The sequence below is a fragment of the Stegastes partitus genome, unplaced genomic scaffold (genome assembly GCF_000690725.1).
Source record: "Stegastes partitus isolate 25-593 unplaced genomic scaffold, Stegastes_partitus-1.0.2 Scaffold886, whole genome shotgun sequence".
NCBI classification, from domain to species: domain Eukaryota; kingdom Metazoa; phylum Chordata; class Actinopteri; family Pomacentridae; genus Stegastes; species Stegastes partitus.
This window is the reverse complement of record NW_007578617.1, coordinates 68,092-94,886: the sequence shown is the minus strand read 5'-3', so window position 1 is coordinate 94,886 and position 26,795 is coordinate 68,092. Positions and strand designations below refer to the sequence as shown.

The 26,795-nt window shown below is 46.3% G+C and overlaps 1 protein-coding gene across 1 annotated transcript in view; it reads right to left on the bottom strand.

The window, feature by feature from the left end:
* The window catches only part of LOC103365862 (transmembrane and TPR repeat-containing protein 2-like), an 88,782-nt gene that overhangs the window by 31,304 nt on the left and 30,683 nt on the right, over positions 1-26,795 (bottom strand). The window contains exon 2 of the mRNA XM_008293414.1: positions 17,911-18,487. Within this exon, the coding sequence (XP_008291636.1) occupies positions 17,911-18,487 (577 nt within the window). The remainder of the gene's footprint in view (positions 1-17,910; positions 18,488-26,795) is intronic.

The window sequence follows — 26,795 nt, the reverse complement described above, 5'->3', positions numbered from 1 at the left end:
TCACTTTCCACTTCCTGCCTGCTCCGGTACCAACACAGCGTCCTCTGGGCATCAACAAACCTTTTCTATTCTGTTCTATACAGATACAGGCAGCACCGGCAAAGTTTCAGAAAAGTAAGCACCTGACACTCTAAGAGACTCTGTAGCTGCCTGAGAACGTCATTAGCATTTAAAAACACCTTCAGAACCTCTCGCCTCTCCTGCAGCCCAAATTTAAAAGCTGTCATCTGAACTTCATCTGAACTCTCGGGGAGGACGGATGGAGATCATCCTCTTCAGATTTCACCCAGCTTCCATCCACACTGTGAATCCTCCAATCGCAGAGGTCCTCTGGCTGCTTCTCAATCCGAGCAGGTGAGCAGGAAACTCTACAAAGAGATGAAGTGGACTGAAGTGCTCTCCGAGGCCCGGCGGCTGTACTTTGAGCAGCCTTTGCCAGAGAGGCTTGCTGAGCAGTGTTAATACATCTCAATCAGTGCTCCGGGGAGATCCAGTTCGGATTTACCAGGATCTTCAACAGGCTCTCAAGATGGCTGTCTGGCCCGAGCCGGGGCTTACGGGACACCACCTCACCGTTAACTTCAAGCAGGATAGACGAGGAGGCAAAGCTTCATCTATTTTTGGAAAGAGCCGATAACTCTGAACTGGGCGTTATATGGACGGGGCGCAGTGCCAGCTTTCCACGCAGACCACGCCCCGATGTCCTCTGAGGTAGACTCTGCCTTGTTTACGACGGGTTTACGTTGCACCGTCGACTCTGCAGATCGTATTTGTTCCTGCTGTTGGGAGGCCACCGTCCACCGGGCAGCGAGCTGGCATGTGTTTCATGTTTCTGAAGCGCTCAAAGTGCTGCTGCTGCTGCTGCTGCTGCTGGTGTTCTGGAAGCGCTCCCACCTACACTCATTCATACCTGGCACGGTGACAAACAGATATGTCATCCTGACTCTTCCCAGACGCAGCACACACTCAGACACCAGCACCTTAACCACATCCATATGTCAGCGCCGTCCACTGGGGCCGTGTTTCATTTACATTCTTGTGCTGCACTCACACATTCAGATCTCCCTTTTTTTTTTTCTGCGCAGGATAAAGTCTTTGGGCAGTGCTGAAAACATAAAACAATCCTTTGATTGAACTTCAGAGCACATTTGTAACCCCGCTGCTCCTCCTCTTGGCCTACTTTGCCAAAAGCTCCGACTTTCTAAGGAAAATAAAGGTGAAAACAAAGAATATAAGCAGGCAGCGGGCGAATCAGACGCTCCGGAGATGTTGTGAGGACGTATTGCAGAGGGACAGCGTGGACCCCATGTCTATTATCTCCTGAATAAACAAACATGAGCATCCTTCATAATGCGCCTCATGGTTAAAACGTCCACCATTCAAAAGCATAAGTTCAATTACCAGCCGGGCAACGGCTCCCAGGGTGCTGCAGCTCCATTATGCAGGAAAACCGAAGCATTCCAGCTCTGTGTCTTTTGTCAATAATCCAGTTTAGTCCGAAATAAGTGGTTTAGCACAACCCCGTAGGAGGCATGAGGGCAGCGTTTCTGTTCCTTTTTTTCTCCTCTTTTGTGTTTCAGGCGCAATCAGTTCAGAACTGAAACAATTTAGGCTTTATAGGCCGGCATGTGAATAAAATATCCTTGGAGATGAAATGCAAAACAGGCCAATTACGGGATCCCTATTTGTGCCGGTGCCTGCCTTTTTTCCCTCTTCACTTTGATTAGGTTAATTTGACTGAGAAGAAAACTCAATCTGAGATTTTTTTCCTTTCTAAACATCCGTCGGGGTGTTGTGAACGCAGGTCTGTGGCGAAATAAAACGGAAAGAGCCTAGAGAGAATTTTAATTAATTTGTTTGGAAAAAAGACTCTTCTATTCTCAAGGTACACACAGGCTTTCCTTTTTTTTTGCATAATTGGCTGATGTGCACCATACCATTTTTTTCCAAGCGCATGTGAAGCCCAATCCATCACACTGCACATCTAACTAGCCCATCAAGCTGCAGCGCCGTGTCCGCCTCACACTCCAGCGAGCACCTCAGAGAGAAATCCTGTGAAAGAGGTGGCATGTCTGACCTATCCCCTCCTCTTCATCATTACTGAGATCAATTGTCTGCAGAGGGCCTTTCATCAGGATCCTGCCTCACATTGATAGACTTGTAATGGAAGTGAAAATGAGCTCAGGGTAGCAGTCAGACAGCATTACCGTCCTCAAAGCCTTCGGACGCAGACACATAAACACAGACTCACAGAGAGCTAAAACTTGGTAAGAGCTCCGGATCTGTTCCAGGTCTGCATAAATCTCTGTGCGGCTCTGATGGATGGATGTGTACTCGGCTTGTGTCCTTGCCCCTTAACTGCTGGATCAACTAATCAAGCTTGTGGTTGATGAACCACAAATTCGCCATCTATCTTTTCTGCCTCTTATCAGCCACAGCTGTTGTGTTTCCTCCTCTGAGACAGTAAAGGACCTTTGGGTGTAAAACCTGAATGTTAGCGAGCGGGACAAGATAAGCGCCAAACTACTCGCTCCCTAACAATGCTGTTATGGATCACCAGCAGCTGGCTCGTGATAACACAACGTCACTGAAACGCTCACACAAAGCGGCTGCAATGTGTTCTGGCTGATTTCATGTGTTTAAAACCTGCTGATGGGTTTGAAAAGCACGTCGTCTTAACAAAATCGTAAGCAGGAGAACAAATTAACGAGACTGACATAATAATCAAAAATAGTGAACAGAGGAGTGTTGTTGGAGGATACATCCAGCACAGGGACGTTTCCTTCTGGAGTTAAATAAAGTGAAAAACGCCTCCAGAGGCTGCAGAAATATTAAAACACAAACAAATGAGGATACCACATAGATGTGTTCTTGAGTTTTTCTCTACTTCTAGCTCTGGTTGTTCTGTTTCCATAAAGGAGAGGGACTAAAAAATGAGCCAACAGTGAGTAAAAATGTGACAGGAGCAAAGAAACGCTGAGAAACCGATTCAGAGCGTAAATAACACTGCACTGTGCTGAATCCAAATATGACACTGGTTTTGCTCATTGAGTCGCCACATGCAGTTTACTGGTATTTACCTTTAAAAATGTTTACGCTCATCACCTTGTGGATCAGTTAGCTCATGAAAAGGATTAGAAAATGACATTTTTCCTCTAAAATCCGATTTCATATGAGAAATACTAAAATAAATCAATCGCTAATGTCAAAAAATGTGATCAATTTATTTGGAAAATTGATTTTTTTTTTAAATCGAGTTGGAATAAAAACCTGATACAGAAAAGCAGATGACATTTTTGGATTCAGCGCTGCAAAAAATGTCCTAAATCAGTTAAAAAATCCTCAACACCTTCAAAATAATATTGTTTTGTAACCCAGTGTAATTAATATGTAAATGTAGTTCAAGTGTTTTTTTTGGTTTTCTGGTTAGAGGGACAGATTCTTGTGAAGCATTTTGATAATTATGAATCTGAGCTTGTGTAATCTGTAAAGCACATGATGTTATTGCACCTGGCCCAGTTTTCCACTCATTATTTTACACTTACATGCTAACTAGAGAGCTGGTGGCTACATTCTGTTAGCTTTCCTTTGGTTGCCAGACTTTATGCTAGGCTAACTGCTAGCTTAACTAAATATTTATCTTGCAGGCATTTTCTTATGTAACTCTCAGCTACAAAGCTAATAAGTGTGTTTCCCACAAACCCATACATGTGAGTCTAAGTCTGATAAATGAAAGCTGACAAATGGTGAGTGAGTGAACACCCAAGAAGACACAAAGCATCTCATAACAAATTCTTCAAAGTCTCCCGTATGCGCCGAGGCTCAAGCAAATCCGACTGTAAATCATCTGGAGGCACTTGCAATAAATAAACATTCCTTGAGATAAGCTACACGGATGCTGTCATCACTCCGGGATGGATGGTTCACGATAAATGACTGCAGAGTTTATGTAAAGTCAAGTGAAGCTGCTGGATGGAGGGCCACATGGTGCGAGAGGTCACCGGGTCAAACCCCACGGTGGACCTTCCTCCAAACTCTTCATGATCGGAGCTTTTAACCCACGTGAACCCATCCGAGAAACCCCCCGAGTCAGCTGGTCTGGCTGGTGGATAAACAGAGCGCAACGATGGGAGAGGATCTGCCTCAGAAACTGGAAAGCCCTGGAAGACCGCCAGTAATGAGCTGGAATTTGTTGGAGATAAAACATGTCTTTTATTGACTGTGAGACATTAAAGGTAAGAGAATACAATACATGCAGTTCCCAGCGGTGAGGGAAACATGTTTGAGACCACAAAGGGGGAGAAATTAGGACGGCGACGGTGCAACATGACGAGAAGCCTGTAGTTTAAAACGAGTTTAAAAAGTGTGATACTACTCATTATCTCCAAACGCCTCGTCTGGGGGAAAAAAACAGAGCTGGAATCCAAATCTGAGTGACGAAAGCAAATAAATTTGAGTAAGAAAATTTCCAACCAAGACGTTGTAAAACACGCCAGCTCATGCTCTGTTGGTCGGCTTTTATTAACCATAATCACTGAACCAACACAGGATCCATTCCTCTCAAAACCTTCACTCAACATTCCAGCGCGCCTCGCTCTGGCTCAACCTCCTCAAGCACACTCATTTAAAACCCTGCTAGGAAACGTCTTCTCTTCATGCCGAAGCCAGATGACCCCGGTTTAGGGGTCAACAGGGGTCGTTCTCCCCCCGGTGCCACAATCAGAGCACATTTATTTAGTCATCAGCGGCAATCAGACGTCTATCTAATGGCACCGGCTCATTCTGGGTGCCGAAGGACGAGGGGTTGAAATCCGAACGGCTGGTTGACGGTAAAAGGAGAAGTGTGGTATAGGTAGGCAGCAGGACGACCGAGGAGCGCCTGGGAATAAGAACATAAACAGATAATCAATGGAAAATCTCCCGCTTTGCCAAACTCCCCGTGGTTACCGAAGCTGGGCTCGAAAAAATGCAGAGAAAAGCAACAAAACTTCACGCTGTCTTTAAAAAAAAAAACGAACCCGTGGCAGTTTGGCGTCTCGAAGCTCAACCAGCGCACCGACTCGACCCGTTGACTCAAAGCGGTGAGAAAAATGCCCTTCCTGCTTTTGGGAAGTTTTTTAAATTCAACATGTCTTTGCAGGGTCACGCAGCCACATCAAGGTTACACATCATAATTCATCAACTTAAAAAAAAAAGGAAGAAATAACTCCAAATTCATCTTCATTAGTGTTCAGCGCAAATTATATTGTGAAGAAGGCAAAGAGGCTCAGGCAGACCAAACAATAAGAACATAATGACAATGGAAAACCGACGTCGACTAGAACCCTTAACATTTCAGAGGAGATATTTATTGAGTGAAACCACAGTAATGGTTTGAAAAATAAACGGACTGTTCCTGATTTCTGCTCTTTCGTTTCCCATATTTATTTGCACTGCGAGGGCCAGCGAGACCGTGTGACCGCTGCAGCAAATTTGCTGTGACAAGATGCTGATTCAAGCTGGGAGGAGGCGAGGAGGGGGAGAGGCTGGATTTCTGGTTGGAGGGCAGCGTTTTTGTGCTTCTCGTGGACTCTCGAGAACTTCAAGGATAAACGGAAAAGAAAGGAGCGGAGTGACATGTTCTGTTTTGTGAGGCGTGCTGCGTCCGGGCTCACAGGCGTCCTGTACACGCCGGATTCCCGCTCATTACGATGCACTGGGGAGATCAGAGCCGTTGTGTTTCAGGGTTTAAAGAGGCGGTAAGCTCCGACAGCCCGACAAAGAATGACACAAAGCCAGAGCAGAGGTCCAACGCTAAGCAGATAGACTGTCAGAGGGATGTCAGATGTTGGATGTAGAAAATTGCTCCAATTACTTTTTTTTTTTTCTCTCTCTCTCTCTCCTTCCCTGAACCGCTTTTTTGAAAATAGCTCTCTGGTGTGTTCCAGCTGACCACCACGTCTCAGTGACAGCATGCCATTTGTTGCTGTTTATGCTGGCCGGTAACGAGCACGAGAGCAGCTCTGCAAAGCGCGGAGCGAGAAGACGACTTGTGATGTGAGATGATGCGAGAGTCGAGCACAAAACGGTCGAAATCCAGCGAAATCATCGGTTTATGATTTGCCACTTGTTAGAGCGCGGGTATGACGGAAAATCCTCAAATGTTCCTTTAAAGAAAAACAACAACCAGAGGACGATGCAGGATGTGAGAAACAAATTATTTGTACAAAACCGATGCTTTAAATCACAATGTGGGAACAATACGCAGACGACGGCTCCCCTCGGCTTCTCAGAGCTTTACGGTTACTTTCAGCTCATTGTTCGGCTGCAACGAAAGAACGAAGCGTTCGCAGGATGTAGCGTCATCATTAGAATCATAAAAGTCAGTTAAGAACCGCGGAGCTGCTTTAATGTGTAGTTTACAGCAAAGACGGTAAATCAAAGATGCAATAGAGGGACGGACAGAAAAAAATAAATGACTAATAATAAAAGAAAGACTGTGTGAGAACAAACAGAACAAAACATCTTTAAGTTGTGGGAGCACTGTGGGCACGCCAGACGTCTTTCTGTTTCCAAATGCCTCCATGCAGGCTCACACGAGGGCATCATAACTCAGTTCGCCTGAGATCACCGATGAATCTGGGAATTGAAAGGATTCCCAGATGTGGCGGCACAGAAACCAGCCACCTGTATGTGTCCTGGATGCTGAGAGGCAGCACATCAGCTTCTTCTTCCTCTTACATGCGTCCAGTTAGGTTCACTGTGAAGTTAAATCTGCACAACACCAACAATTTATATATCTGGTGTCTTGAAGAGAAGTTAACACGAAACTGAGCTTTGATCCAACAGAATAAAGGATCTAATCAGCGAGATCCCATTGTGGAGAAGGGGGTCGTTCCAGAATCTGGATCCATGTTTACAGCTGGTAGATGGACCCGGGCGGCTTCGCTTTACCGCTGCGATAATTATTCCAACGTGTCACAGTTTAGAAATTAGAAGTGGGCGTGGGCCAGGATCCGTTTAAGTCCACACGGTTGACTGAATGTTTAAGGAGAAAGACTGCAAGTCAGCAGCTAAACAGGAAAAAAACAATCGAGGGAGCAGAGACGATGGGAAAACAGCTGAGGAGCAACACTCGGCTGCATCAGCATGCCCGACAGTCTGCATGTGCTTCATCCAAAAAACTCAGTAAAAACGAGCTCCGTTGCTGCTCGTTGTCTAAACACAAGCTGTGATGATGTGTAATCTGGGAGGGCAGCGGCGGACTGACAGCGACAGGGTGAGACTGAGAAATGAACGGAGAAGCGAGCTAAGATGAGCAAAGTGGAGCAGCTTGAAGAGACGGATCTGTGCTGAGATTCATTCCTCAAACTTCACAATGTCTTCTTTGTGTACTTCTCTGAGCATTAGCTTGATTAGAAAATGAGCTTTCCAAGTGTAATGGTTAATTAAATCGTTAAGTTCAGTCTCCTGTTAGTTTTATTTGAGCTGAGTGACATTTACCTGCTGCATTAATATGAGACTTCAGGGTCTGATCTTTCCATCACGGTCCTCAGGAGACATCAGTCTGGATGAGTCTACATCCACCTCCCTGCAGTGCACAGGCTCCCTGATACACAACAACCGTGTCACTTCTGGACTTTTTCTTACTTTTTAAGCATCTTTTAGCAGCGAGTCAAACGTCATAAACAACTGCAGATGATGTTGATGATGCACAACAGAGTTTCCTCTGGAGCTAAAGGTCCATGTGTCAAACATCTACAGTTACAGCTCATGTAGTCACTACAGGTAATGCAGACATTCTTAAGAAGCCTGAGAAATTCTTCTGAAAATAATATTTGTGCCTTTTCTTTAACTACAACAGAGCACCCGACTCACACCAGATTCCTGCCATGACCTCACTGAAAATCCCACAGAATCACAAATACGTCATCATTCTCCTCAATAAATACGTCACCAAATATAATATTCTCACATACTTTTATCTACCTTGTGTGAAAATCTGATCATGCAGTCGTGACTCGATAATCTGACACTAAATGTAAAACCTTCCTTTATGTCGGATATCAAGGCTGTCGGATTGTCCAGACGGAGGTCCAGATACGAGGAGGGCTTGATGCTGGAAGGCTCATTAGTTGTTCATTATTGTTCATAGTTGTTATAATAACTAGCAGGGCTGGTCCCAGTAGAACGTTCTGCTCTCTGGATGTTCAGGCCCAATTAATGATGAATATCAGAATATTCTGTGCGGTCGGGGGACACTTCCACCCCGGGGCAGCGCTCTGACGGGGTGGAAGTGTCCAGAACACACAGGCAGTACTTGGCTGCTGATGCTAGTTTAGTTAGCGCTCACACTTCTGTTTCCTCCATCGGTGGCGCCGGGGGAGTGGCAGATACGCTCCACCGTTACCATCCATGTTTACTTCCATAAACACTGAGCACGCTCGCTGCGTGTGACGTCGTCGTGTCCTCTTCTGCGCATGCGGGACACTTTTGGGTCGTATGAAGTTCACACAGCAGATCACATACAAGTCGCATTGAAGTGGAAACGTGAAGGAAGTCACAAAGAAATCCTCATTGAGCATCAAGTCCTGCAGTGTGAACGTAGCCAATCTGTGGGATTGTTCAGTCAGATAATACGCCGTCATCCTGATTGGTGACATTAAATGTCATGTCGGAGTCACAATCCAAGGCTGTCGCTATGTTAAGGCTGTTTTTATGGGTTAAAACCTGTGGGATAGCAGGTTTAGGATTGTTAAGGGTCGATTATCGAGTCACGACTGTATTTTCAATTATTTTGATGCAGAAATGCAGAGAATTCTCCAGCATTCGTAAACATTCATCCTGCTTGGTTGAATTCCTACGTTCAGGTTTATCACCCGTGTTCGGCGCCGCAGTGCAAACAGGACTGAAAGCACAAGGTCACTTCAGAATAGGGAGCATTCAGATGAAACCAAACACATAAATCAGGATAAACGGGGAACGTGTGCTGCTGCAGGAGTCGAGGGGAGGCTCCATATGTGATACTCTGATTTTAATACAACCCCGGGTCTATTCCTGGTCTGTGGCATGCAGGGCGGCTGACGGCTGATGGGGAGCGACAGGCCGTCTGACGGAAACACTTCAGCAGACTCCACCTCCTCAGAGTGTCTCCAGCAGACGCTCCCTCTGCCCCTCGGCTCCCTCATCCATTAACGTCGCCCACACTCTTTCTTTTTGCACCATTCTCTTCAGGTCCCTGTTTGCCGGGCGCGCCCACAGCGATGATAGGACGGCGGTTCCTTCCTTTGTAGCGGCAAGCGCGAGGGGAATTTGTGATGGGAGCTATTCAGATAATAGATTGAACCACTCTGCCTTCAGCCGAATTTGAATATTAGAGGACACGACGGGACGGAGCAGCGGGGAGAATTTTCAATAGGCTTTAATTTGTTTCCTTTTTTTTTTGTTTGTGTACAGTGGAAGGCTTCCCATTATGCATGTGAATGATTTTATTCATGGCAGCTGTTTATAGTTTACTGGATATCTGATTATGCTTGTTTTGATTAGGATTCCTAAAAGCTGTATTTACTGTACTAAACACACAAACAACCGACTTGAGAAAATTTCCCAAGAGCACTTTAAACCTGTCACGGGGCTTTGAGCCGTTCCAGACTTCATATATTTTGTTGAGTTTACGTGACGATGACTCCAAAACACAAAGCGTTTTCTAACCGACCTTGTATCGTATGGAAGCTGAGACGTAAACACCTTCATGTCTGGTGACCATCTGCAGCTTCAGCAGAGCAAACAAAAACTAGATATTCACAGAAAGTCGAGATGAAGAAATCCCAGCACGTCCATGCAAAGTCTGACACTCGTCCTTTATGCTGGTGAAGTAGCTGAAGTCTGGAGTGATGCTGTTCTGGCCGACTGAGTTTACATGCCGCTTTATTTGCTGAGACCATAAAAAAAAAGGATCCATAAATAGCAGCTATGGTTAGAAAACGAAACAAAGGCCCAAACTATATTTCACTCGTGTTGAAGTTCTAAACTACAGCTTGCAAAACTTTCAACTTTAAAATATCAATTGACCTTCGAGTGAGCTGGAGGAAAATGGCCGTTTTGGTTCAGGACCGGCCCGAGAAAGAAAACATTACAGAGAATCCCCTGAAAGTCTTTGTTAATTAAAACGAGGAGGATTTCATTACCGTGAGCCCGTCATTAGCTGTAATACTTCCAGGTGAATCAATTATCTCTTGCGAAAGCTTAATGATTTGGGGAAAACAGACAAACCGGCGAATCTATACACGTCTCCATTAAGGCAGCTGATGCATGCACAGGAGGGATGGCGGAGGACGTCGGCGCTGTGGGACATTCCTTCCCAGGACCGAGGTCTTACATAACACGCCACGATCGATTCTCAGACAGGCCGGCTATAAAAAGAACGAATCGTTTCCAGCGACACGAGGGACAATGTGAAATATTTCAGGCCCTCTCGCAGTTTCTCATTTTTACACCAACACCAGGCTGCTTTGTTTTAGGGCTTTTTCATTCTTTTTTTTTCTTTCTCGGTTTCCATCTTCCAAAGTCAGGGCCGCAGCGCTGGCTGTTGCTGGCAACATGCTTGTCAGGTTCGCTTACGCCTGATGAACGGTACACCGAAGCGAGCCCAGCCCACGTCACTTTCCATCACTGCGGCTGCAGTCGCCGCATTTTACCCCAAAGCGAAGACATTGTGGGGCTGAAAGACTCGTTGGTTCAGCTGAGCCCTCCGCTGCTACAAGGATACCACGCGTGTGCTGTGTTTCAGCGTTAACTACATCTTTTATGAAAACTTTCAAACTAAATCTTAAAGAAAAAGCTCAAAATTCTGGGAAACTCGCTCGCTGAGAGTTGGATCTGTCAGCTGATGTGAAGCTTGTAACCGGAGCAAACCTAAAAAGAACAAATATCTCTGCTTCTAACACTAACCTATTTTCCATTGCATGTGTTTAATCTGCACACTTCTTGGTAGCTTCCTTGATTCCACGCTTGTTGCCTGGCAACCTCATGTGGCAGCGAGACTTCATGCTAGTCGTTTTCCCGTTCCTGTCTTTGTGCTGAGCTTCGATGGGATGTTAGATTCATATCCTCCACATCAGTCAATCAATACACGTCCCACCATCTCTGCAAGTTATCCAATCTGAGCGTCTCCCCATCACCTCGGTCGTGTTTACATTATGCATGCGTCCGACTGCCCGTCTCTCGGTCCAGACCAGGAGCCTGGTGTGTATCCCCAGGTGGGAGGCAGGTGGGCGAGGGCAGGGGGCACTAGCAGAGCCCACCAGGCTCCATCTATCACACCGTGACAGGAGCCATTAGAGCATGGAGGAGCATCTGTGGAGCCCCAGGTAAGAACGTATAGGGTGGGCCGTGTTTCTCTTCACCCACAGCGAGGGGATGTATGGGCGTCATATTCTGCATGCAGGCGCCATATCTCACACGGACACACACGCCACGGCCGGCGAACACGTGCTGCATGTTTGCATATGTTTGCAAGGACCTCACATCTGCCCTTCAAACCTCCTCTATCTCCGACATCCTCCAGGTCGGGCCCCTGTTGGCCTCCCCAGCTCGGTGAACACCTGAGCTCTGAGCCCAGGTAAAGTCTCCATCGCCCTCCGGACACATTTCACACACACACGCCTGGAGCACTGACCTTGCACTAATAGCAGAAGTGTGAACAGAAAACAGGAGGTGTGAAAAGACAAAGTGTTTAAGTTTCACATCCAACAAGGGCCAGCTGGGTCTCGTCCCAGATTTGGAAATCCTTCTCCGGCGTCGTCACATGTTGGACGCGGACAAAAGCGATGGCGTGTCTCGAGTTCCTCTGAAGACATAGTTGAGGCCATGTGTGCTCGGGAGGCTCTGACGGATATACAGCATCGACATGACATCACCGCAGATCATTCTTCTTCATCCAGTTTACACTTTAAAGCCTCGGATTTCACTATTGTGTCTTCAAAGGATTGTTCCTGTCGTGGTCGTGTCAGCAGCGTCAGCCCCTCGGGGAGCGCCGCTCAGACGCTACCTGTAAATTATCTCTGGACAGGGCGACACAAACTCACTAACGCTGTCTTTTTCTGGTTTAAACGTGAGCGAGGAGCGCAGCGCTGTGTGGACGTGAGCATTCAAACAAAAGAACAATGGACTCTCACAAATAAACAACTATGAGGCAACACATGTAGGGAAAGCAGAGGAGATGTTGACACAGTGTTCTAGGGCCAGACTGGTGTCGGGTTCCCATTGTTAGCGCCGCTTTCACTGTCTGCAACTGTCTCCACATTCATTTTATTGGTCAACAAACAAACAAAGAGCAGCAAGTACTCAGAGCAACCCACTGACTGCATTATGCTATGGAATAAACACGGTCACATCGCATTAGAGAGCATTCCTTCCTTAACTCAATTAGGGGCTCTAATTATGTTTCAGTATCTCTTATTGAAAATGAGCCTATTAACTAATGCTGTGCAGGAAACGCTCTCGTAAAAAGCACGTTTTTCCACATAAATCCCGGTTACACCACAGACGCTCCGCTGCCAACTGCATTCAAATAAACTCATTGCCTCGGAGTAGCTCGCTACGTAGCAACACATGGCCGTAAACGCTTTAATCAGGCTCATAGCAACTGGAGAGCATCAGCACCGTAAAGGTCAGCTTGAGTAAACACTTTAATGACAGGCTTTTTTTCTTTTCCCAGTTTTGAAGACAACACATGTCGTGGAAAGAACTAATTAGAACACACTGTAAGCGGAGGGCTTCCACTGGCTCCGGCTATCAACACTATAAGTGCTGCTGGGTTCAGAACTGAACCTACAGACTGATGACTGCAGGGAGGGAGAGGACGGGAGGTGCTGCGAGCTCAGAGTTCAGGAGAATTTTGCAACTTAATGCAGACGGATTTTGTTGGAAAATGTGTTTTTTTTTTCTCCATAGATGCCCTGACGTGCACTCGTGTGAAAGGTCACGCGTGCATCCAAAGGTTCCACCAAATCTCTTAATAAAAGCTTTCCCTGCAGCTCACATGCCAGAAGATGCCAAGAGCTTTGACTCCACCGTCGCCGATGCAGCAGCGTGTGCTTATTCAATTACTGCCTGAGCGCTATTGTTTTCCTGCGGTTCTCTTGTTTTCCTTCATCTGGACCAGCTCCCGTCCTGCCGACACGAACACAGGCAGGAGCGGTCCTCGGCTTTTTGCACCAAAAGCATTGCATAAGGTGTCAAAACGTATGTTCCCGACGTATTGGAGAGGTTTGTCTGATCCCTGTAAGGATTCTGTAATGTCCAGGGACGGTTAGATTTTATCAGCGGGCTGGAACTGGATCTCTATAAGTGACAGCATGCAGACAAAAGCCTGCGAACAGACACAAACAAGTCCATTCATGCATTGTTTGATCTCATTTAAATACAGCGTGTTTTCATGTCGGTGCAATTACTCCTCAGAGTTTTGCAGAACTACTTAAAGAACAGCCATTATTTACTACGTGTATTTTTAGAGCCGGCTAATTGCGGCGCAGGATTCTCCCCTTCAGAGATTGTTTATGCAAATTTGGCCACGTAAACAATCAGTCAGGATAATACCCGCGCATTACCGCTCGCCTCCGACTTGCAGCCAGAGCTAAAGCGATGAGTTATGGACCTGGGCGGGATCACGGTGGACGGCCGGCTCTCCTCAAACTGCACACAGGAGCCGTAATGACACAACGGGAGATTTGCAGCAGATATAAAACTCTAATGTAATTGACTGCGTGCCACAATCAGATAAGCAGGCCCATTTCACCATTTCCAACGCGAAATGTCAAACGACTGCAGCGGAGTGGAGAGCTCGGCGATAAAAGGCAGCGCCGGCCCATTACGGCCCGTCAGTCAGGAAAGCAGCCGAGGCCTCTTTAGTCCATCTGAAGAATGGGTTTCATGCACTCAGACATGGACGAGCCGGGACGGAGTGACAGTTACTGTTTCATGCTTTTATGCCTTGTTTCCCTCTTATCTGCTGCAGTGGAGGAAGTTAGCGGCGAGTTTTCTGCACCTGATAGATCTCCAGCCTGAATGGAAGTCGGTGGAGCGGTGGGGGGGGAGGGACTGTATTTATTTTCACTGTGATCATTTTCAGCACTGTATACAATTTAATGTTCATACGGGCGGTTGAAGGCTCAACTCGCCCCGAGGAATAACTCCCCTTCGCCCACCATCACTCACAGTGACTGGCTCGGCCCGCAGAGACGCAGGGAGACAAATGTACGCGCTGCAGCCGTGGACCGCTCGCCATTTGGGTAACAGATTGGGTCACAACACTCGTGCAAACACAGTCGTGATCACAGAGCGCCGTTTCATTACGGATCGCGCAGGAGAGAAACCTCCCAAGTCAACGTGATTGAAGCCATGATGACAGTTCTCTTTCTGTGCTTCTTTTATGTCGGCTGCGGTGCGACTAAATGACACGCTGCGATAATGACGGCTGTCAGCTGAAGCTGCGTGTCGGGGGGAGAAAAAAAAATAAAATCAAGCCATGTATGGAAAAAAAAATGTGCAGTTTCACCGTCTTCTCTCAAAACAGTCGGTTGTTTTTGTTCAGCTTTTGTTTTCAGCCGACACACTTCCTGATTTGTCTTCTTACTTTTCCTCTGCTGCGATTACATTAATAAATAAAACATCTATTTTCACTCATTTGTCTGTTAAAGTCGTCACACGCTGTAAAAATAAACGACAAAAGTCAAACACTGAAACATCTAAAAAACTGAAAATAACAGTATATAGCTATAAAATAATATTTAGCTCATTTAACAATAGAAAAGTTGTTGTTTTTTACAGTCAATGTGTAAATTAATACTTTTTTTCTGTAGTTTTACAAAATATTATCTGTAATTTAACAGAAAAGGAAAATTGTGACATAACAGTGTAAAAATGTTCAGCCTTTTTCAGCCCTAAATCTGCAAATATTTGTAAAATAACAACAGTTTTAGCTGATTTTAATCTTATAAAATGTGTGATTTTACAGCCAGACAGAAATGATTGTAAACTTTGAGCAAAATGTGCATTTATGGCCAATAACAATGCCTTGTTTTCCCCCTTAGTTGAGTGGTTGTGCTGCTATAACACCTGAATATCCGTCTGGTATTAATAACGTCAGTCTAAATCTAAGTCTAAAAATAAGATCATGTTGAGTTGCTGTTAAAAACAAACTGAATATTAAAAGATTTTACAAATTTTGCAAAACAGTGTCAACAAATGTGTGTTTTACGGGCACAGGTATTATTTTTCTAACTTTAAAAATATAGTGCATGTATAAAAACATGTATATCGTGGACTTTTACAAGTAAAGAACTGAATTCACGCTCTTGTCTTGATTATTGCAGCACTTTTTGAACACACTTGAACCTGCTTCATGACTCATTTCCACTGATCTGAATAGTTTAGCGCGTTCAGATGGAGCTGCCTGCATTAAGAAGGCTACAGCAACAAACGCACCAGCAGACTGATGAACAACCTGCCAACAGACACTCAACATGCAGCTTTAACTGCAAATTAGCTCAAAAAACACCTTTAATTGTTGCTATCATGTAGCTTCTTGCTGACTTTTCTGACACGTTTTCAACTATTTTTGAACTTTGAATCCGTTTCCAGCACGTCTGAGCTGCAACTTATGAACTAAAGTCACCAAACAACTGCAGTTTATTCTAACAATATTAATTACAACTGCGAACCATGAGGGGGAAACACAGTGTTCACCTTCTGAAACGCTGTATAATTCAGAAGCAGCAGAAGACGTCTTCCCCCGGAGACGCGTGCCAATTTAGTTCACCACGATGGCAAACCATGAAAGAAATATATAGGAGCTGCTCAGTGCCAGAATCCTAATGATCTTCCAGTCCATTTTTTTTTTCTGGAGACAATTGGATCAGCAGGGTTTGTGGACTTTCAATCAAAAAGTTGAAAAACTGTCAGCTTTGAGGCATCATCCCCCTCAGCCCTTCTGGCCCTGTTTCCTCTCTAGTCTAGCCATGCCTGACAAGCCATTAGAGGACTTGTCTGCCCGCGGCAATGGATGGGCCGCACTCTGGAGGACACGAGGAGTCAGATAAGGCTTAAATCATGAGAAGACAGCATGGAGAAGAAGCCGGCAGCCGCCCTCACTCTTCATTTCCACACTGCGCTGAGCACTAAAAGGCAGAGAACAGATTTGCTCATCAATTAAACGATTTCCTCTCCTGGATGAATCCGTCCCTCTCAGGTGTTCCCTCTGCCGACCCCTGACCCTCGTCGCCACAGCACACTTCTTTAAAGCGTTATCTTTTGCCAGACAGCCGCCGTCTCGTCGGAGCCCTTTTGTCACGTTTGTGCACACGTCCTGTTGAATCTGTTATGATGGGCAGAGACTCGCGGCGTCACATCGACTCGACAGCAAACAGTAAATAGTTCTGACAGGAGCTGTTTGGGAAAAAGGGCGACTTAATGGCCGGGCGCCTCGCAAGCGACAAGGAAATATAAAATGGCCATCGCTTTTTGTTATATCAGCTATTTTCTTCTGAGAAACGTTCTCATTTTCTTCTCTTTCGTGGGCATCCAGGCAAACACACTGACAGGAAGAGGAAACTTCCAGAGACACGTGAACAGAAAGGATTCGTTCCAACGCTAACGAACAACATGTGGCAAACAGTCATTTAGCTTTATAAAGACGCTATCCATCTTAAAAAGTAAACACTGATCGGCTGATTAGCAATTAGCTATTTATTCTCACTTTAGCTTAATTGATTAAATCTTTTCATCAACATGTTTGTTGAACGTTTTTTAAAGTGGATTTACATGAAGCCACAGATTGGCAGTTAATGAGATAAAGTTCATAAATCAGGTCCCAAAATGTGTGACAGCGTAGTTTCTCTGCATCCAAGTCGATTTAGCTCATAAGAATGAACTATTAACCCTCTGAACCCTAAAATTCACTAGTTGGAGCACCACTGATCAGCCAGACACTGTAAAAACAGAATCAGTAGATTTTAAACTTTCTGACACTAGTTGATCTACTCATCTGTGATACGCGGTAATAAAAATCTAAATCTCTCTACTCCACCCGTGTCATTCAAAAAATTAGCCAAAAACAAACCATTTCCTTTAAACAGATTCTGTAAAAAACAAAAAATTCTGTGTTCTGCATCGCAACTGAAAAGCCAAGAGTGATGCATCCACACCGAACAGTCATGTTAGAAAAATTCAGGAACTTTTGGCTGAACTGAGCTGAACTCTTCACACAGAGCAGACAGAGGGTTGTAGATAGTAAAACACATACAGAATGTGAAGCCACATGTTGATCCTGTTTTGTTGTTTTTTTTCCCAGTTAAATAAATAATAATAATTTTGTGGCATTATGACTTTGCTCTACTACACAGAAGACATTTTTAGGTTCTTCACTTCTTGCTATAGTTGTGTGTTTCTACAGAGATGCAGGACTTTATATTGCAAAAGAAAGTTGTGAATAAAAATGCGACGGAAGCAAACAAACTTGTACAAACTACTCCGAGTTCAAAAGGTTAACAACATATGTTTTCAGGACCATAACGACACTTGTGTCTCGGATGCCCCTCAGTCGATGAATCAATAAATACACACTGACATCCGTGGATGAGCCTCGTGCACAGACACAGTAAAACGATTCTGTTTCCTCTCTCTGCATGTGCTGCATATGATGGAAAACACAACAAGCTGACCCGGATGACACAGCTGTGCACGCTGGGAAATGTTTTTCAAATTATATTGTGATGAAAAGCAAACAAATCGCACACATATCGCGCACACAGGCGCACAAACCGACATATATCAGCTTTCCAAAACCTGCCAGATTCCTGAGTCGTGGAACGGATGCAGGAAATCGGATACACGTGAAAAAGCAGCAGGACGGGACGAGAGCCGAGTGTTTACCTTGTAAAGCAGCGCGATGACCTGTCGCAACTTGAGCTTGTGGAAAACGCAGACATCATACAGCGCTGATACGGCCAGGACCGTCACGCCCAGCTCCTTCCACAGCATGCTGCAAGCGGCGCAGCCCAAGCTGCCGACGAACCAGGCCGCGAGCCGCCACGACTCGGCGTGGCCCCGCAGCCTGCAGTGGCGTATGTAGCACAGCAGGGACAGCAGGAAGAACAGGGCAGCGCCTTCATCGGCCCGCCCGACAACGCCCGCCACCGCCTCGGTGTGGATGGGGTGGGAGGCGAAGAGCAGGCCGGCCAGTAGGCTCCACAGTCCTCCTCCGAGCAGCAGGCGAGCCAGGGAGGTGAACAGGCCGGTCACAGCCCCGTGGAAGGCCACGTTCACCAGGTGGTAACCCCACGGCTCCAGCCCACCCACAGCATGGTTCAGGCGGAAGGAGAGGGTGCAGAGGGGTCGGTAGGACTTATGGCTGCCGCTGTGTGTGAGCAAGGTGCCCCAGAAGTCATCGTAGAAGATGTTGGTCCAGGGGGTCTCTGGAAGCAGGTCCTGATTGGTCTTGATTGCACGGCTGTAAAGAGAACAGGAAAGGTTAGAAATGTAGAAAAACAAAACCCTGTAATGTATGTGGGCTGCTGTGGATGGACAAATACATTTTTAATGCAGTGCTGAATGCTGACACTTCCTCAATTCAATTACTGTCACGCTGCTCCAGTGCCGGACCACTTTACCGTCCTGCCACATTCAATAAAAGTGCTGCATCTGAAAACATTGTTTACGACACACAGTCCTGCTGCTGGCGAAGCACAGCAGACTCTCTGAGGAGGATGCACAGCTATTCTTTACCCGTGCAGACTAAGCATAAAATATGGGTTGCAATGAAATGAAACTTTGCACTTGCTTACAGCTTTGCCCTGAGAGTGCGGTCGTGTGGCATTCACAAAGAGAAAATCAGAGGGTGCCACCACAGCCACAGCTCTAAGAGCTGTGGACTTGGGGATTAAGCAAGAGCACCACACCCATAGCCACAAATACAAGCACGCAGTAAAGGGAATTACTGGCCAAACGCAGTTTAGAGGGAAGGTGGCCCAGGATGACAATAAACGCAGCAGCTAAACGGGGAGATAAGTCCGTGTTTAATGGAGATAACAGAAAAATAACGTTTAATTTCAGCCTCTCTGGGAAGCATGGGCAGCAAGTACGGAACCAGTTTGACTTTTTCTCTGTCAGGGATGAACCTGCATGACCCAACCCAACGCTGCTACATCAGCCCCAAGCTGGGATGTCAGCGGCGGGGGGTGGCGGTCAGCGGGGGTCACGGAAGAGGGGAAGGGAAGGCACGTTTCTCCCTGCAGGAGTCCTCACATACATGTTAACCGTTGTTGCTTTCTTTTCTGTCACTATCCAGGGTGTTGGACAAAGAAACAGGCGTTCTCTGAGATGATGTGCAACATAACACGCTTCCCCAGAGAGACGCTGGTTGGAAAAGCAGAACCGAGGTGTTGTTTAATTGCGAGTGTGATAGATGGTACATGACAAGTGATAACAAGCCAAGTGCAGCAGGTTGTAATCTGTCCTCGTGGTAGTCACAATTAGCACACATAATTAGCTCAAAGAGAGATGGGAGGAGAGGAAGGTGGGAGGAAGCCTCACGACACGAGGCATCTCATCTGTAATAAAAATAAACAGAAATGTGACAGAAGCGAATAAATCGAGAAGGTAATAAACTGCCTCCTCGGCTGGTCTGAAGCCCTGAAGCAGAACATTTTACTTTGGCAAAAAGCCCCCTGAACGACCGCCGCCTTTCAATAGCAGGAGGCTCGTGGGAGGCTCGGCGTGGTGCAGCGGGGATTGCGGCATTCATCAAATCACAAAATGAAACCAATGAAAAGTTTGAGTAGAAAATTCTCCTCTTATGATGGATTTAAGGGAAATAAATACCAGCAGGCCTCAGGATGCTGGAAGAGGCGCACAAATAATCAGCGGGGATATAATAGAAATGCCTCGGATGTCGGCGCGAGAGGCGATTGGGTTTCTCTACCTTCTGCAGCCAGACTGACGGAAGCTGTAACCCTCCAGCGGGCGGCGGGCTCACCGAGTCGGTAGCCCAGCGCTCCACTTCATGACTCAGATATGCCAGTTTATTTTCTCTGGCCCATTTGTCAAGTGAGATCTTCATTCCACCGCAAGATGCTCACATAAGAGGCATTATGGTTCAATTACATCTCAAAGCCATTTTGGAGACAAGTGCGCTCTTTTTCCATTGCACAGTGCGGTGGAGCCAGCGAGGCCAGATACATTATATATTGCCTCAAAACCACACCAGAGCTTTTCTGGCAGCGATGCGCAGACAAAATCCAGTCCGAAGCAGACAAAAGCCTGCTGCACTCACAGCACAAGGTTCACCTCTCACACCGGCTCCGTCTTATACGCTGCAGAGGCGAAGGAGCGCCGAGCTCGGTGTGGTCCACAAGCGAGGGATCGAGGAATGTGGAGGGAAGGAGGGAGTGTAACCTCTGAACCCACCAGGATAAATGAGATGCACCCGCAGCTGAATTAACACGTTTGCATTATCGTCCAACTAGTCATGGACCGTCCCTCCAATCTGAGGCAAATCATTAATCCACTGCGGGTCCATCATCATCATCATCATCAAACCTCTAGCAGCTAGGAGGCCAGCTGGAGAGGAAGATTGAGTTTCTGCTGCTGGTCGGGCCCATTCCTCAGCAGAGCTGGCAGCAGGGAGGAACCTCTCTGTGCACTGCAAGTCTTTTCCAGCCGGGAGCACATTCCTCCCGCAAACCGCCGGCCCGTACACCGACTCCCAGAGGACCGGAGGGGATCATGTGGCCACTAACAAGAGAAGCCCCACGAAATCTTTTCTACCTCCCGTTACTCCATCTTCTACCTCTGGCTGCCGTCCTCGATTCCTCCGCAGCGCGTCTGGATCTCGTTCATCAATCCGTCGCTATTTGTTTGCTTGTCACAGTGCGGGACTGAGAAGTGGAGGGAAGTCAGAAACTGCCGCTTTATCCTTGTTGAGGTTTGTTTTTATATGAGCAAAGTCTTGGATTATTTAATAAAAGGCTTGTTTACTTATGCGGCATGACGGCTACTGTTTCTGAGCCTCCTGTATGCGTTTCATACTGCAGCTAATAACTGTGGCCAATCCAGAGACTGGGAAAAGATTGCATTATGTCGGAAACTTAATACGTCTAAAAATATGTGTAACACCAAAACAAAGACGTGTGATCTTGCTCAGCACAAAGCCAGCACCGTGTCTGTTCTTCACATCAAAGTCTCCTCAAAAAACGGTCCCTTTCATTCTAACGTCAGGAAGCAGAAACGGGACACTGAAAATAACCCGTTTCTCCTGTAGTGCAGCGAAACGCTTGTCAAATGCATGATAAGCTTTGTGTGCAATCAAATCAAAACGCTTTACTTTGCTCGTTCCTTGATGTAACCGAGACCTCAAGACGGAGTCGGTTCAGGAGCATTTCCATGAGAAATGCCCCCGTTATCTCCTTATCTGAGGAATAATCATGTGAGCGCTAACCTCTGTACCCCCAAACAGCTCCACCCGTAATGTGAACGCAGCAGAAAATAGCCAGATCCGATGACTGCATGATCCCGTGTAAAGAGGCCATCGAAAGCTGCAGATTGATTGGCTTTTGGGTGCAGAGACTAAGCGGCGTGAGCACATGGGAGATGGGGCTGGATATTAGAAAGGAGATTGAAAACCAAGGACATGTCATCAGCATTTTCCCCCCTTACAACTTCTCAATGAATGTGAGATGAAGCTATGAGGGGGAACAGAGCCGTGTGACCAGACCGAAACCCGTTTTTAAAAAATCCTCCAAAGCCTGAAGGAAAACGACATAAAAATAGCCAAACCATCCTCACCGAAGAATGCACACGCTGGGCATCTGCCCAGAAATAAATCACACACGAGTGAAGCTCCAGGATTTGTTTTAAGTAACAGATGCTTTGCGCGGCTGCAAACTGAAGGGCACTCGAGAAGTAAACAGGAAGTAGAGCGACACCCACGTCAACAATATGTGGAGAGGAAAATATGAAACGCTCCAACGGAAACTGTAGATTTAACTGGCAGCGAGCTTCTTTGTAAAACTCAGGCGTCCTCACCGGATCCTTGTTGTTGAACCTGTTCACTGTGAAGTGAGAAAATAATCATACTCCAGAGCCGGTGATAAATTAAAACCGCTGAAAAGAAAGCCATGTAAAGATTTCCATTTGTGACGGCATGTGCAAAGAAAATCAAGTCTGGTGGGAGTTTGGAGAAAGTGATCGAAGGTCTGCCAACAATATGTCATCACCCAGATTCAATATCTGAAAGAAGCACGGTGGTATTTTTAGATTGCCCGCAGAGACACCGGGGTAGCCCGCTCACTGTTTCCGGAAAGCTCTTTGTCTAATGTTTCTTCCCATGGGCATCGGAGCAGGCCATTAATGGGCATACCTCCACCGCTCTGAAGATACCCAGCATAGAAAAAAACTCCCTTTATATGGGCAGGAGCGCAAATTCATTCTGTTTTCTTTACTAGAACGCCACATAGCTAAAAATAAACGGCCAAATAAGCTGTTTAACCTTCGTCTCTTAAATCATTTTTATGAGATTGGAGATAAATGGGCTCAGCTTGTGCCTTCAGGGAGCTATAATTAATATATTCGGTGGCATCGGGAAAGCCAACTCTCAAAATGCTCATTTAGTGCATTAATTATTAATGAAAATGGTGATGGAGATGAAACGCACAAAGACGAGGGGACATAATTCACCAAAATCGAGAGCTGTTAAAGCGAGGTGCGATCCGACAGCCAAACTATCCAGCGTTAACGTTTTTAGTTCAGCCGGGGAGGAAGAAATAAAAGATGGACGCTTTTCAACATGGAGAGGAGGAAAAAAAAGGTCCAAATGTCTTACTGTCCCCATTTCTGTGTCTTCAGGCTAAAGGTGGTTAATAACTCAAAGTGTCGCCGGGTGTTTCGATGCATTTAGAATGAAAGAGGAGGACGGCTTGATGGGACTAAACAGGAAAAAAGCGGCCGCTGTGGGGTAGCTCCTGTGGCCAACACGCCACAGAGGCTGCCGTAAAATCCCCATTGTCCAGCATGAAAGGCGTCTTTCTTCCGTTTGACACACGCGATTAGCCGGCTTATAATAAAAGTCCTTGATAGTAAGAAAACAGCCTCAGGAAACACAGTGAAGCACGTTTCTAGTGCGAGGGAGCATTTTTTCTTCTGTACTTTCAGTTATTTGAGCAGCTCTGTTCTTATTCACTTTAACGCATCGATCTGGAAACAAGCCCAGTTCTCATCATTTTATACCTTTAAACTGTTTCCTTCATCAAACAAAGAAAGAAAAAAATAATCTATGTGTAATTCCACAAAGCTAGCCGGTTTCCTTTCACCTTTATCGGAAACAAATTAGGAGCAAAGCGTTGCACGATTATCTCTCACCGGAGACACCTGATGCCTCCGTCCATCGCTGTAGCTAATGGACGGGAGGAGAGCCAGGATGGATGAGAGGGTGGATACGAGCAATCAGAGTAAAGGTTAAGGACACGGGAAATTAGGGCTCCATCTACTATTCACTCCTAAAAGCAATTCAGTCAATCAATATTCCTTCTCTGCACATCATTGGTCCGTCTCCATCATACGAGGTAAAGGGTTGATTTACTGCACAAGTTTACATATTCTGCATCCTGGGGTCCAGTAACATGGAGCTACTGGTCCAAGCTTTGCAACAAAACACATTTAAAATACACACACCAACTACTAAAATAATGCAGAATTAAAAAAACATGGGCTCCCTCACACGGATCTTCTTCATGCAACCCTCTGGCCAGTCCTCCCAGCAGCACTCCCCCCCACAGGAGCGTATTTGCATTGCTCCGCTGACACAATCATACAGGCTCGCTCCATTTCATGGCACAGTAGACAAGCAAACACTGGGACACTGAGACACCGAGTCTGGAGCGGGGCCGGCTTGTCCAGCATTGCAGAGAGCTCGCTGAATACCCGTGCCTGCTGCCTAGCATCCCTGATCAGCCCTTTGTGCTGCGCGGGATGGGCACAGTGGGGTGTGACCTGAATGCTGATCGCCGACCAGCCAGCCAGCGAACCAACCAACCGGTGAGCCACACTTCCATCCAGCCAACCAGACTGGCAGAGCATGAATCCTGGCATCAAACCCCATGGTGCAAAGCTGCCAAGGGGGTCTGCGTGAGCCTTCCTCGATGCTCTGATGTCCAGCAGAGGCCTTCAGGGTCACAGTCCTGTTTGATAAAACTATCTGATAATTAAGCAACTTTTGCTGCAAACAGCGTCTTTCTGTGGTTGTCATCGCTGCTTTTAGAAGACAAAAACATGCTCGCGTGAAGTGTCCCGAATAAATCATCCTAATGCCATATTTTCAGGCCAAGTGTAAAGTTGTGTGATGTTTATAGTTGATTCCAGGTGTAAAGCACCAATTACAGGAGCAGAGCCGAGCCGTGATATACGCTCAGATTATTGCATCCAGTAAATCTGTCAGCATGTGCAGGGCTGTGGCAGGACAGCACAGAGCTGCTGGTCAACCCTGCAGGCCCCTCTCCTCCCTCCACATCGCTCTCTTTCTCAGGCACTAACTCTTCCCTCCTTTTGTGTCTCGCGTCTAAAAAGAAAAGTGGAGCTTTGTGTCCGTCACTCCCTTCAGCTGACTCGCTGAGAAAGTGGCATTTAGGGGTAAGAACGTTTCCATACCTGGGGTTTGGACGGTTTTTTATGAGAGTTTGTTTACGGCTTGAAGGTGAAATTTATACAGAACCCCTGTAGTTAGGCTTAATGATGCAGAAACATCTGTTTGTCCGAAATAAGGGGAGAAAAAGCAGAAAACAAGCGAAAAACAAGAGTCACGCCTTCAGTTCTGTGAGAAAGTAGTCGACCAACAGTGTAGTGCTTTAGCTGCTCTTTGTGTTTACTTTTTATGTAATCATTTCTTTTTAGCATTAAAAAAAAATAATTTAATTTACAAACTGTTATTATTGTGTTTTGATTTCCCAAGTTCCTGTTCTGCTTCCTGTCAAGTTTTGCAGAACATTTATACTTTAATATTTTTATACCTTGTGCAAAAATAAATCTGATTTCATTTGATTTAATGTTTGCATGTTAGCAAGCAAGGCTCAACAAGTTGTGGCATCAGATGAAGAGTTTGGGAATCACCAGAGTTACATAATTCATCCTAAGGGGAACATGAACGTTCGTAGCAATCAATAAAATATTCGCCGAGACATTTTCACTCAAAACCACAAATGAGAACTCGGAGGAAAAGTCAGAGGGTCACCAGAGGCTTTAAGATATATCATCTGGGAACCGTGGATTTCTGTACAAAATTTCATGGCAATAAATTCAGACGCTATTGTGCTATTTAACAAAAGTTGTGGACTGAGAAAACACCGGCCGGCCAACAGACAACGCCAATAAGAGGAAGGTGATATGACTCAGCATAAATGTTCAGAAATATTAGGATGCTGCCAACACAGTGCTGGGCTTTAATAATAAAACAACGTTCTCAAAACTCAGAAAACTTAGAAATAAAAGTATGTTCCAGCCTGGTAGCGAGGTAATCACTTGAGAGGATGAACTGAAGCGTCTGTGGTTTGTTGAACTCGATTGAATGGTCACATAATGGTCAACAAATTGAACAATTTAATTTCTCAGCCTCTCTTTTGGCTTTTCAGCCAATTTAACACTTAACTGGAAAATCTCCCCAAACAGGTTTTTATTAAATAGACGTCACAGGCAGCCCGACAAGACTGAAGGTTGTTGTTCTGGAGCCCGTCCAGCCTCCGTGCTTCCCCCGGGCCTGACCCATGTCTAATGCCGTGGTAGTCCCCCCAGCGCCACTCGGAGGGGGCCACTCCACAGCACTCCGCCTCACAACAGGAGGCCTTTGTCACACTCTGACCTTTCCGGCCACACGGTAATAAATTTGTTTGATTTGTTCCTCCTCTCGTGTTCGGAGTGCTTCTCTCTCACACGGAGAGGCCGATCGACGCAGGGGAGGCTGCTTCTGCCGAGCCTGTGGCCGCGTTGCATGCGAGAACCCATCCAGCCCGGCCTGGCCCACCACTGGGCGGCTTAAGTGTTCTGGTTTGGGTTTGGAGGACGCTGACCCACGGAGGGGTTCGGAGCGAGAGAGACACGTAGCAGATGGATGGAAAAACTGGTGTGCGAGCCGGAGTTCGTATGGAGAGAGGCAACACATCGTGACTCATCCGTCCAGCGTTCTGCCATCCCAAAACCCTTTTTGCGTGGAGGGCTTTACGAGACACGGCAGCCCTGAAGGATGAGCCTGAATCATGGGACATCAACGCCGAGGCCTCTGCTCACTGATGTTTATGGCGGAGGGGGGGCTTAAGTGCCGGAAGGGCTTTGAGAGTGCCAGCGGAGCAGAAAGGGGAAGACATGTTTAGTGCCCCGAACATCTTATATCTCCAGCATTTGAAACAGCTGTGTCTTGTCTCCGCTCTTACAGCCGTGCCTGTTTGAATATGAAGCTGCAGCCCTGTGCACTCAGTGGGAGCATCCTTCTGTGGGCACGGTGGCTGTTTTCTGGAAGCCTTGAGCCATCAATCAAACACAAACAAATAAAAAGCCCAAACGCTTCCAGAGAGAGCGCGACGAGACCCAGAGAAAGGCAGCAATTAATTACGTCGCTGTGTGTGCAGGTCATATTGCGTTGAGCTCTAAACAAACCAGACATTTGCAGCTTCTCCTCCGTTAACCACGAAGCAGCAACCTGAACACGAGGTCACAGAATCATCACATTTATGAACGTTGGAGGATGCAGCTCTGAGCGATCACTGTAGATACGACCACAA